The sequence below is a fragment of the Empidonax traillii genome, unplaced genomic scaffold (genome assembly GCF_003031625.1).
Source record: "Empidonax traillii isolate 1590-97213 ecotype Southwest subspecies unplaced genomic scaffold, ASM303162v1 scaffold167:size2001844, whole genome shotgun sequence".
Classification (NCBI taxonomy): domain Eukaryota; kingdom Metazoa; phylum Chordata; class Aves; order Passeriformes; family Tyrannidae; genus Empidonax; species Empidonax traillii.
This window is the reverse complement of record NW_020955360.1, coordinates 1,550,382-1,562,992: the sequence shown is the minus strand read 5'-3', so window position 1 is coordinate 1,562,992 and position 12,611 is coordinate 1,550,382. Positions and strand designations below refer to the sequence as shown.

The 12,611-nt window shown below is 36.1% G+C and overlaps 1 protein-coding gene across 3 annotated transcripts in view; it reads left to right on the top strand.

The window, feature by feature from the left end:
- The window catches only part of DLC1 (DLC1 Rho GTPase activating protein), a 261,319-nt gene that overhangs the window by 82,152 nt on the left and 166,556 nt on the right, over positions 1–12,611 (top strand). For all 3 annotated transcript variants that reach the window (XM_027885500.1, XM_027885499.1, XM_027885497.1), the window contains exons 3-4: positions 6,876–7,025; positions 9,567–9,707. In XM_027885500.1, coding sequence (XP_027741301.1) covers positions 6,876–7,025; positions 9,567–9,707 — 291 coding nt within the window. The remainder of the gene's footprint in view (positions 1–6,875; positions 7,026–9,566; positions 9,708–12,611) is intronic.

The following is a 12,611-nucleotide window of genomic DNA, read 5'->3' as shown; positions in this document are numbered from 1 at the left end:
ACTACTGAGGAGTCCAAGATTGGACCCAGCACTGAACCCAGATGTGTCTCACCAGGACTAAAGAGAGGTGAAGGATCCCCCTTGTCCTGCTGACAATGTTCTTCTGAGTGTAGCCAAGATACTCTAGAACTTTTTTTACTGTAAGGTTACTCTTAATTCGTTTGATTTCAATAGATATTGAGGATACTGTAAGTGACCACTGGCATCAATTCTTCTCTCTTGATTTACTCTGAATAAATAAAAAAGGCTGAAAATAGCTTAAAGTAAATCACAAAGACCAGAATGTATCTGCTGAAGAGCAAACCCTCCTCCTAATTTAGCTGCAAAACTAAACCAAAACAAAACATCTCCCTTTCCAGCAATCTATAAAGTAGACATATAGGTACACAAACAGATTCACCTCTGGGGTATCTGTAAAACACATGCCAACAGGCAAATCAGAGCTAAATTTCACAATGTCACTGATGATGATTTAGTTTCTGATTATTAAAATAGTATTTTTTGATTTATGTATAATAGAAAAGTAACAAGAAGTTCGCTGAAGTATTTTCTTGTTTATTTTCCACAAAATAATTAGATTTGAGGTAGTTTTGAAATAATATTAAAATGCAGCATCAGTCATCTGTCATTGACTTTCTTTTTAATCACAGTTCTATTTAATTACAGCACTTTCCCAGTCTGATAACTAGTGCTTAGATTACTGTCATAATATTCTTAACAAAGCAGAAGTCCTTCCCCTCATATCAAACAGAAATGGGATCCAATAACGGTAAAAAGATGCTTTTTTGCTTACTTCGTAAGCCATAATCATGAAAGTGTAGTCGTAAAAGTTGAATTTTAGAATAATTACAATGCTACTTTACAAAATATAAAGAACAAAGCTGGAAAGTAACTGAATATTGTTTGTGCTGGGAATAGTGTGATTAATTATGTTTAACTATACTTTTTTCCACCCAGTGAACAGAGATTACATTTATATTGAGCTCTGTGTCTTTATGGAATTTGATTGTGGCAAATTTTCATATTCATAATCCTGACATGGTGTTAAGTCAGGAATGATTACTGGGAGTTGAGTGTTAGACTGGCTATGGTAATCAAGTGTAACGCCAAACACAGAGAGCTGGATTTCGTACGTCATCCTATACCTTATGAAATTGTACTGTAAGTATAATTATCTTCTGTATTGGACAAGATGTAACATTTTGGGTTGTTTAATCATACGTTTGGTTTTGCTGCTGTTTGCTTTTGAACTAATGCCACCAATTATTTGCATTAATATTGCAGAAGAATTGGTATAATGCTAATGCAATAATGGCAATATGAGAAGTTTATATTTTCTATTAATAACTACCAACCCTAAACCTAACCCTGACCCTAACAGAGGACTCCCTTCCTCCTCCTCCTCCCACCTCTAGCTAATATGACATTAGCTAGAAAGTTCCTGAATGACTCTGTTTAATACAGAGCTGTTCTGTTTCAAGAGCAACCACTTCAGAAACTAGCTGCCATCCCTGCTGAGTTAACACAGCCGTGTAACAACGATTCCTCAGATTGTTTTGCCCCAACATTTTTGAGTGGTTTTCCATTTCATCAATAGTGAATTCCTAAATTTCATGAAAACAATATCTCTACTACACAGTTTTCTTGGCTGACATGAAACATGGAAAACTAGAATCAAAACAGTGTGAACTAAAATACTGAATAGTCTAGGGGTTGAGTATGTGTTTAGGCAAAAAACAGCTGTAGAAAGGAAGTTACTACAAAAGAATGCTTTTGTTTGGATTAAAGTAGCTTTGAACATGAAAGATGACAAGTTTCTATGGTACAAATTTGGTTTAAGTTCAGGAGACCATATCTGTGAACAGCATATGTTTGAAAGATCTTGTGTAAAGTTAGGGAAATGGAGAAGCTGCACCTGACTCCTAGCTGTGAAATCTTCCCATCCCTATAACTTTGCCTCTGAAGACTTCACTTTTACAAACATAACTTATTTGCATGTTTAACAGGAGTTAAAAAACACGTGTAAACCAGTGCTACTGAATACTTTTTATCTGGAATAACTGAGTAGGTGATCTAAAGTTCTTATAAGGAAAATGAGAAGAAAAGCTTCTTTCTCAAAAGCATGCATGAATGTGTAGGGTGAATAGCTGCATGTATATGAGCATGTCTCCTCACCTGTGATATGTATGCTTACATTATTTGTTCAATTTTCAGTCTGTTCTAAACATTAGTTCAAAATATGATTTATAATAGTAATCTTATTGTGATTTTTTTCTGGTATCTAGGCTTGTGTCTTATGTCAAAAAGAATGGAGTGCTTTAGCTTTGTCAATGTGTTTTAATGTTCTCTGCTTGCAATCCCTCCAATAAAATGAAGAATAAGACTCTAATCATAGAATCATAGACTGCCTTGGATTGGAAGGGGCCTTAAAGATCCTCTAGTTCCAAACTCCCTGCCATGGGCAGGGATATGGTATATGGTAATGTTGTGCTGTAGAGTGTAAAATTTAGGGAAAGATAAAATTCTTAGAGGTTTTTCAAGGTTTGTGAACTGTACAGTGCAATGTAGAAGGATGAAAATTACGCCTGATTTGCATATCTGCTAATACGAATCATCAGGCTCATTCCAAAACAGTGTATTTTTCATTATTCTTTGTTTCTCCTGGTGAAAACCTTCACAGCATAAAATCAGTGATATATAATACTTTTCTATTTTTCAAAAAAGGAATTCTTCAGCAAGAAATGACAAGAATGATTAATTTAGTGTTGTACGAAATATATAGCATTTAATATAAGATTTTAAGTCAGTCCAGCTGGCTGAAGATCAAGAATACCAAGTGAAGCTCAGCCAGCTTTTTCCATAATGACCCCTTTCTTTTGTCAGTACTCTAGCTCACCTTGTCAATTGTGTAAATGTCTTGACTCTAAAAACCAAGCTTTCCTTTTCAAAAAAATTATGACCATCTTGACACAAAAGTGTCAGGGAGGAGCAAGGCTGATGGTGCCCTGATGGCCCTAGCAGGGGGATTCTTGGAGTGGGGCATTCTCTCCCCTCCTTAACCACAGAGCATTGGCACTGATGGGGGTCTGCTCGGTCTAGAAATCAGTAGATTCTTTGAAAGGGAGCACTTACAGGGAAGGTGGGAGTGACTCTGTCACCCTGAGAATGTTAAGAGAGAGCACAGTTATTTTTGTGTACTGCCTCTGTACAAGATTTTAGCTGTGAAAATTCAAATAGGTTTTATGCTTAACAGTCTTTACATCTTTTCATAAGGTACCCTTTTCTTCAGCTCTACTCAGCTGAAAGAGGTATATGGGAAAAGGGACTGCAGTAGGAAGTGTGTGTGTGATGTAAAACTGTGGCTACAAGTGAAAGAGAAAAACATTCTTAGAGAAATAGAGGGTTTAAGAGAGCAAGGAAGTGAAATGCATCCACTTCAATTATTTTCCCATGCCCTGCTAAGACAGGTGTATTAAATCCAAACTTAAGTAATGTTTTACTCTTTAACTTGTTTCTTCAGTTTGAGTTGGCTAAAGTCATTGTGATGTACTGATAGCATGGTATAAAACTCTAGTGACCTCAAATAAAAACGAGGGGGTTAATTACTTTCTAGAAATAGTCTGATTAATGCTGCCTTTGTACAGCATTGTTTATCCATCAAATTTTCAAAATAAAAATTATAACATTATGTGCACTGGACATTATATTCAGAAATTGCCAGGTGTTCTCCTACATGTTGCACAAGGCAAGTTGGTAGCAAAAAGACACAGAAGCACTTGAAGACATGAGAGCAACTAGGGCAAAAACGTTGTGTTTTTCTTGTCAGTAATGATATAAGCTCCAAAATTACAAAAGGGCCTAAAAAAAGTAGCAGGCATGTTCTCAAAAATGCTTTCATTCTGTTAGCATGGTTTTCTGATGATAGCAACAGGACTTGTAGACTGTTTTCCTTGTAAAAACATTTGGGGTTTTAATACTTAATTTAGGAGTAATTCAAGCATCCTTCATTCTAGGAACTGTTATAATGCTTTCTGTTCTAAACATATGAATATATTCAAATTTAACCAGCTTTTTTATCACACCAGTGAGGATACAAATTAAAAGAAATATTGTTTTTTCCAGTTCATGACCTAAAGTATTTCCTCTTTGTGGAGACATGTTAAAAATAAAATCTCCAGACAAATAACATCTCCAGTTTGACCTACTTGTTTATGTTTGTGACGCATTCCTGAATTGTCCAATGCCTTAAGGCAGAAATTATGGTTGTAAGGGCAGTCTTTGACCAGGCATCTTCTAATACCCAAGTTTTGACTTCAAAAGGGTAAAGCTAGGATTTCTGTATAATCCTATAAATGTAATTTATATTTTTGGGTCCTAATTTGGAAGGTGAGAAGCCATCAGTGGGGAATAATGCAAAAAACTGCAAGCAAAGAAAACACTGTGTTTTCTAGAAAACCCAAATGAATTGCTGCTACCTTGCTGACTTTAGATCATATCACACTTCAGTAATAAAATCTCAGAGTACACACAAAAGAGAGATACAAAAAAGATAAATACGTTATAAAGCTCTAGGAAATTTATTAGATAATGTCAAGGCTAAAACTGTATAAACATAAATTAATCTTACAATAATATTGGTTCTGTGTGTTGTGATGAATTTCTAACTAAAGATTAACCTTTTTTTATTTGTATTTGTTAAATTTTTGATATATTGCTTAGGCTTTCCTGTATACACACTGGCAAAACAGAAGGTGATTATTGTCTTGTTAAGTACATTTTAAAAATAGAAACCATACTTAAAATGTTAAATTTTTCATGTTAATGTGAACAGCAATTAGAACCACAAAGTTAAGACTTCTAAACAGAATAACTAAATTCCATACTGATAATATTATTGTTTTACTGAAAACAGTGTTTACCTACAAAGGCAGCACATTGTATGGAGCCTGATTATCATTTTGAGCAATATTTTGCCATGTCTTCATTTCAGCAGATTCTTTTCCAGCATTCTCAATCTGCTACATGCAGAGTAAGTTTATACTATATTGCCAGGATGAATCAAACAATCTGCTTGGGGAAAATTCCTGATTTATTTTTTTTTCTTCAGTAAAATGCCTCTTATCTTTCTAGTCTGATAAGAAGAAAAACAAAAACCAACCACAAAATAAGCAAACTAAAAAAACACCACCCAGACACCACCTCTTCTTTTGCTGTGGTGTGGCAGTGGTTTTTAAATCAAGTGTAAATTTTAGTTTGATTAGCCTTTACAGTGCTGTATTTACAAGCAAAACCAACAGAAATAAAAACAGAGATAGGGGACGAGGAGTCTAGTTTTGGTAGCAGCACTGGCACACTCTGGATGTGTAAGCCCGCTGAGGTCTTGCTCACCATGGCAACATGGCCCCATGCCTCAGAGGAGGTCACATCTACTTTGTTCGTAGACACTTAGTTGCTTCACTGGGCTTTCTGTACCCATACAAATTAGATTAAATAAATGTTTGGACATTTGCAAACTTCAGATATCAATTTAACATCAATTAAAATGAAGATCCGTGGAGTTGCAGTGAATCATTTGGGACACTGTGTTTTCAGTTTGAAAGAAAGTGAAACTTAATCCATTTCATTGATTTCCAAGTTATTTTGAGGTAATATTCTTTCAGGATCATTCTAAACTGAGTTCAAGTTCATCAGGAGGTCTTGAAAATGCATTAGCTTTTTCAGCAACCCAATGCAAAATATCAAGTTGTAATAAAAAATTAAATGCACAGTTTTTCTGGGTTTGACCTTTGTGTTGTAAGTTGTTCATTATTCTGCTATGGACTGACAGATTTGTATTTCTGCTTTTCTAAGATTTAGTTAGCTAACTTTTCACCTACATCTTCACATAAAGACTGTGTATGCCATGGTTTCTATGACTATCTTATTTTTAAATAAGCTTTAATTCTAGCAGGAATCATTTGATTCATGTTTTGCAATATCTTTGAAGCAGTCTATAATAACCCTGCTAATAGAATCCGAACTAGAAAAGTCACTGCACAACCTGAAAAACAATTCAGAGACTATAAAAAAAAGGCTGATTTGGAAACATATTGCCTACTTCTTGGGCACTGTGATGTAATTATAATGTATTTGCTTCCATTTCTTGAGAAGGATTTATAAAAATTATTATTTCAAGTGAGTTAATGGATCTTCCTATTTTCTAACTTACTGTTGTGAAAATCTGTACACGAACCAGTAGGGCTTTGAGGCAGGCTAGTTGGCTAACTTTTGTGTTAACTGTCTATGAAAAGGAAATAGAGAGAGGAGCTCCTTAAGAGCATTATTTAGTCTATCTAACTTAAAATCTTGCTTTGAGTTGTTCTTTTGAAGATCTCAGTCTCCGTTTTCTACAGAGTATAAAGAAATCAGCTGCAATAAGCTAGGTGTTTGAGGCTGTGATGTGAATACCCCTCATCCTTCTCTCTTTCCGTTCAGAGGATCTAAGATGCTGTTTATGTTTTTTACACATGCATTCGCATATGTGTATCAAGAGATGGTAATGTGTTTGTGCTAAAAAAAGTGTGCTTTTTTTTAAATTTACTTGCCATAATGGATGAATATGAAACATTAATATAAAATGTTTTCCTATCTGTAAGTCAATAATCAGTAAACTGGTTACACAAAACACTATTTTGAAAACAAAAAAACAAACAAAAACAAACAAACAAACAAACAAAAAAACTGCTTATTATTCAGTGAGCTTTCATGCCAAATTAAGAAATAGAGATTTTATAATTTAGGCTTATTCTTTTCAAGTATTGCCATTTCAGATTTATTAATAGTATGTTCCATGGGAAACAGATTTACTAATTGTACGCTTCAATTCCATTCCATAGGAAATAGCAGAAGATCGAGATCGTTCACGACTGGATTCAATGGTACTGTTAATTATGAAACTGGACCAGCTTGACCAGGATATTGAAAATGCTCTCAGTGCTGGCTCTTCCCCATCCAGCACCCCAACATACAAACGAAGGCATATACCTGTAAGCCAGTTTGCTCAATTTTCCTTATTATTCTGAGTAGAATCCTTTTTTGCTTCACTTTTTTTCTTTCAGTCCTCATGTTTATCAGCTCCTTGGTTTCAGAACCCAAGCTCCTTTTGTAAAAAATTTGACTTGTATTTTTGTTTGCATTGTCATCCATTGTTTTTTTGGCATCATTTCATAAATGAGAGCTTCAGAAGTCCCAGATGTAACAAAGGGAGATCAACAAGATTCAGAAAATGTCTGACTCTTTCATTATCACTTATTGCAAGTGCAGAGTCAGCACAGAGTCAGGATCACACCAGTCTCAGAACATATGAGTGTGTGTCATTTGACATTAAATAGAACTGAAAGTAAGTCTGAGCTCCAGGTCCTGTTTTTCTGCTAGTGGGAGACACGCTTAGAAAATGCTCTGTCACTCAAAGTAAGATTCTGGGCAGAAACTTGCACTTTAATTATTTAAATATCTCTTTTTTTTTTATTTATTTACTTAAATGGACAACTCTTTGCTGAGAATAGTCTGAAAGGAGATGGGACAGCTCACAAGCATGACTGATGCGTTCTCTTTTTTTCTGTAAAATGTTTACACATGTAACTATGAAGAACATGAAATGGCTGACCCAAGGTGTTCTCCTGCAGGCTTCCTGGTAATTTCACCCACATGTGCTGCAGCTGCTTTTCAGTTCCAGAAACCTGAGAAATACTATCCCAAGATCTCTAAGGTTCAGGTCATTTGTTTTTGTTAGTGATATTTTCTTTAAAATAAGGAGGAGTTTTTCCTATTAAAGACAGACTTTGTTATTGCTAAGTGAGTGGTCTATAGGTGAAAAAACTGGTTTTATTTTTCAGTGGGTTTGATCAGGTAAAGATTTTATAATATAGCAATTTTAAAGGACATCACATAATTTCGCTTTTAATGGTTACACGTTCCTCATGGACATCAATGTTCTCACAGTATCTCCTTGAGCACTGATGACACAGGAAAGCTGAAATACTCTTTTAACATCTGTTCTCTATATCTCACCAGTCTGTGCCAGCATTTTGGCTAATTTCTTACAGCAATAAAGTGAGTTGAGGCAATTTGTATAAATAAGCCTGCATGATAATGAGAGCAAAGCAGCCATGCAGAAAGACAGCTTGCATCAAACATGGTATATATGTATCTATAAATACTAATTTTCTAGGGGGTTGTTGAGCTTTTGATTATTATGTATCAGAGGATCAAAAGATCTGGTTTTCAGGGCATTTATGTATTGAGTTCAGGCTCACATTGATTTTACCATAACAAAGCATTTGAATGTGATGTAAAAGCGCAGGTGACAGGGCAGGGAGCATGATTCTGTACTGTGACAGCATAATTCTGCTAAGCAGAAAATTCTAATAGCAGCTGTAGCCAAACTGACTGCTACAGAGGCCTTTCCATCATGCTTCTGCATTTCCCAATGCTTTCCATTGCAGAGGACTAACTGGCAGGAAATACCTGACTCAAATACATGTTCCTACCTAGAATGCAGCACTGTCTCTAATTTCTAACCCTTTTCAGAAAACCACACACCCATGTACACGGTGTAGAGACACCTGTCTAATTGGCAGCTTTAGTTTGGCAGACCATAGACTTAACTGGAATTAATGAACCAAAGGGTGCTGTATCTTTTCAGTTCAGGAGCAGAACTCCTGAGATGTCTCTGCCTCATATTTCACCTGTTCTAGGAAACTGGCATTAGGAAACTGGGCCTTTGTCTGCACAGAGTTGCCTGGAGTTAATAGTTATGGGGTTTTTTGTGTACCCTGTAGTTGTATTCGAGCAGGCTGCACCTCAGCTAACAATCCTGACAGTATATGGCTGGTTTTACACACAGCCAGGTCTTCACCAAACATGTATCGCAATTTATCTGCAAGCAGTATAATCCCTTGCCCTCACTCTATGCAGTAAATCAAGCATGCGCTATATTTTTACTTCCTCAACAATAAAACATACCATATATCTTCTTTTTATTCCCAAAGAGAGGAATGCAATCAGTGTCATTAAAAGTAAGGGCATTTTAACCAAAAATAGCATTTGGCTAATAAGTGTCTGCTGATTCCAAAAAACTAGGGAGCTGTACCTCTGAACTGTATAAACTGCTGCATGGTGATGTCATTTCAGCCGTGTAATGGCTCACAGATGTTCACTAGCTTGCAGTGCTGCGGAGACAGAAGGTGGGAGAACACAGGAAATACTGAACATCAGAGGAAAATGTCAAACTTCTGCAGCCCCAAACGGATTTTTCTTACCTTGAATTCTAACATTTATGGGAATTAAAGCTTTGAAGTTAGCAGTGATTTATAATTTCAGAATAGCAGCTAATGCAAATCACCACATTGAAAAGGACAGCAAATGAATGTGTAGGTAATGGAAATGAGTAAGGGGAATAACTCTTACACAGAGAATTAAGCATATGTATTTAAGTGAGCTTGCCTAAGTGTTTCCATTATTTAACAGAAATAGGTTTTTATTTCATGTTCGCATTTACTAAGGAGACTTGCAATATTTTTTTACAGGATGTTGAATCTGGTTCTGAAAGTGGAGTGGATGTTGCTTCAGTAAATCAGTCACAAACAAACTTATCTTCTAACATTCATGCTCCTGACCTAGCATCTCCCTCTTCAGCAGCCAGCTCTGGAGCTATACCAAAGGCTGGGGTGAGTACAAAGGTTATATTTTTTTAAACTCTCTCATGATTAAAGCTTGGAAGTGAAATAAAGAAATATTATACTATTCATCACTTGGATGGTACAGCAGAATGTGTTTGACGCTAAGAGAAAGAGGACTTATAATGCAGGTTGTCTCAAAATGCCATTTGAGTGGCAAACAATCCTACAAGTTTCACATTTAAAACCCCACTATTAACAGCTGATGATTGCAATAAGCTGAGTTTTTTCATGAGAAAATAAATTAGAGGAGCTATTTCATTTAGGAAGGTAAGTTTTTCTGAAGTGGTATTGCTTGGAACATTTCCTAAATCTCATAGAGGGTGCAGCCAGAGAAAAAGATGGCTGAATTACGTGGCTTAATTTATGATGTCTGAACCCAGTCACCCTGGTCCTCTTGAAAGGTTAAACTGTTGTGTTCTGCAAGCAGAGCTATTACCCTACTGAAGGAAGAATGTCATTCTAAGACAAAATTGAGCAAGTCGTTTCAGATGCTTATGATCAGGGGGAGGACTCGGAGCAAGCAGACCCTTTTCTGAGCCTGAGAGCTCAGATATGCCCTTCTATACCCATTCCTAGACACATATATCTGTAAGGAGCATGTTCCTTTCTTTTACCTTTTTCCATCTTTTGAACAGTCTTTCTTCATAATGCTTCAGCCATCAGCACATGCAGAAAGGCTTGGATGACCTAGAAACTCCTGATGTACTGTCTGTTCCCTCTTGCACTTGATGTTTTCACTGCCTCAAGAAGCACAGAAATGTAGACTCTTCTAAGCTTTGCCTACATTGAAAAGTCTTTGCAGAGCTCCTGCTCCATCTGTTCACAAATTCAAATACTTCTGGTAGCCAGACCAGCAGAAATTCTGGGATAAAATACTAAAATAAAAAGTTTGGTTAGCATAAATACATATGTTTAGAACAAGTCTATAAAAAGTAAAATAGAGACCAACTGTCATTTACTGCACAGCAATAATAGCAAGTTAACTAATGCCTTTGATTGAGGCAGTAACAAAAGTTCTAATAAACATTTACATTTAGGATTGTTCACTTGTACAAAAATAAATTCCCTTGTAATTTATCATTGGTGCATAACTATAGCAAACAGAGAGCTCTGCACTCTGTCACTGCATACAATGCAGCACAAATTCTCAAATAAGTACATATGTTATGCTAGAAGGTGATATACCATTTTACCAGATCCTGAGAAACACACAGACACTTGTTATGGAGCTAAACATCCCTTTTAAATTTAGGTTTCTCTACTAACGTTCAGGGAACTCTTAGCACCTGGCTTTGCAGAAGTGTGAGTCACTTCCTTTCAGTTAGGTATTATGTGTTAATTCACCTTCAGTAAGCATTTATTTGACTTTTGCTCTGATGAATATATTATGCTGAACAGACCTGCAACTGTTGTTGTATTACATAATTTTATAAACTTTTTATAAGTGAAGTTAAATTTTCTCCAAACTCAACTCTCTCCTAAAGTTTTGCAGGCTGCGATTCCCCATGATCTACATGGGGATTTGGGGATAGGCTCTTTTTAGAAAGTATGTTCAGACAAAGGTCATGTTTTCATTTATATCGTAGTATGTTGGATAAGTACAAAAAAAGGGGACAATTTTTGCTGGAGTGTAGTTCTGCTACAAACTGGGGAAAACAAGATTCTCTCAGATATGCCTTTGGGCTTTCAGATTGTTTTGATTGTGTACCCTTCTGATCCACAAACTGAGCACAAACACAGTACTCTTTGTGCTGTGGCTTCAACTGTTCAAAACTGCATGTGCCTCCCTACCCGCAGTGAAACTTATTTGAAAGCATAAGTTTTCTGACATAGAAAATAAGCCTTCATTCTTGCCCTGTGTATCTTTACCTGTGTTGTTCATCCAGTCTGCTGCTATGTGCTTGATTGCAAACGCATATTAGGGGAAAAGAAGTTCACATATTCTTCCTGTCGTGTTTAGCACTGGGATCTATGAATTTTTCAAAATAGTATATTGAATGGCATGTCCTTGAAACACTGTCCAGGACAGACATCAGGGAGTCTCTGTACAGATAACTTCTATGTAGCAAACCCCTCTGAAAATCCTAAAAGTTCGGTATTCTACCTGTAAGACAGGCTGTCCTCATAGTTTTTGAGGGCTTGGGGGGATTTTTTTCCTTTGGTTTTGGTTTTCTTTATCTGTTTTTATTGTTGTTGTTGTTGCTGTTGTTTGCTTGGTTGGGGGTTTTTTGTTTGTTTGTTTGTTTTGTCAGAGTAGCTGATTTAGGAATAAATTTATTCTGCAGTGAAAACTCAATGAGCTACTTTTTAATGGTAATGGACTGTTTCAGAGATTTTACTCCCTTTTTGGAGTTTTCAGATCTTCAAGGATTTGCAAACTACAGATCTTCAAGGATTCCAGATGCTTAGTCTCCAAGGACAACTTCTTTTGTTGCGTTTATTAATAGTATGTAAACAGGAGTACAAAGGCAATTAGTTATGTTATGGAACGTTATGTGGTATTTTTAAACAAACTATAGCAAACTGCTGAACGCATCAAAATCAGACTGTAAAGCTAAAACACAACATCATGTGCAGAGCTGGGGAGTGGGAATAATAAGGCAGGGCAGGGAGACACAGGTTCAGATCTAGTCCCTGATAAAGAACTTGTAAATTACATTAACTGCACAAAATGTAGCTCACAAATAGGAAATCTGTGTACAGACAAGCTATGTCTACTCATGTTAATTCAGCTTTATATGGATTTAAACCAAACAATTTCACACAATATCACAATGTGCTGGAATATCCATAAGCAGAATTTGGTTTGATAATCCAAGTGGACCTGATTCACTCATTGGTTTAGGGAAAGTAGGAGATTTTAAGTTTTCATGGGCACATTTTATGAAATGT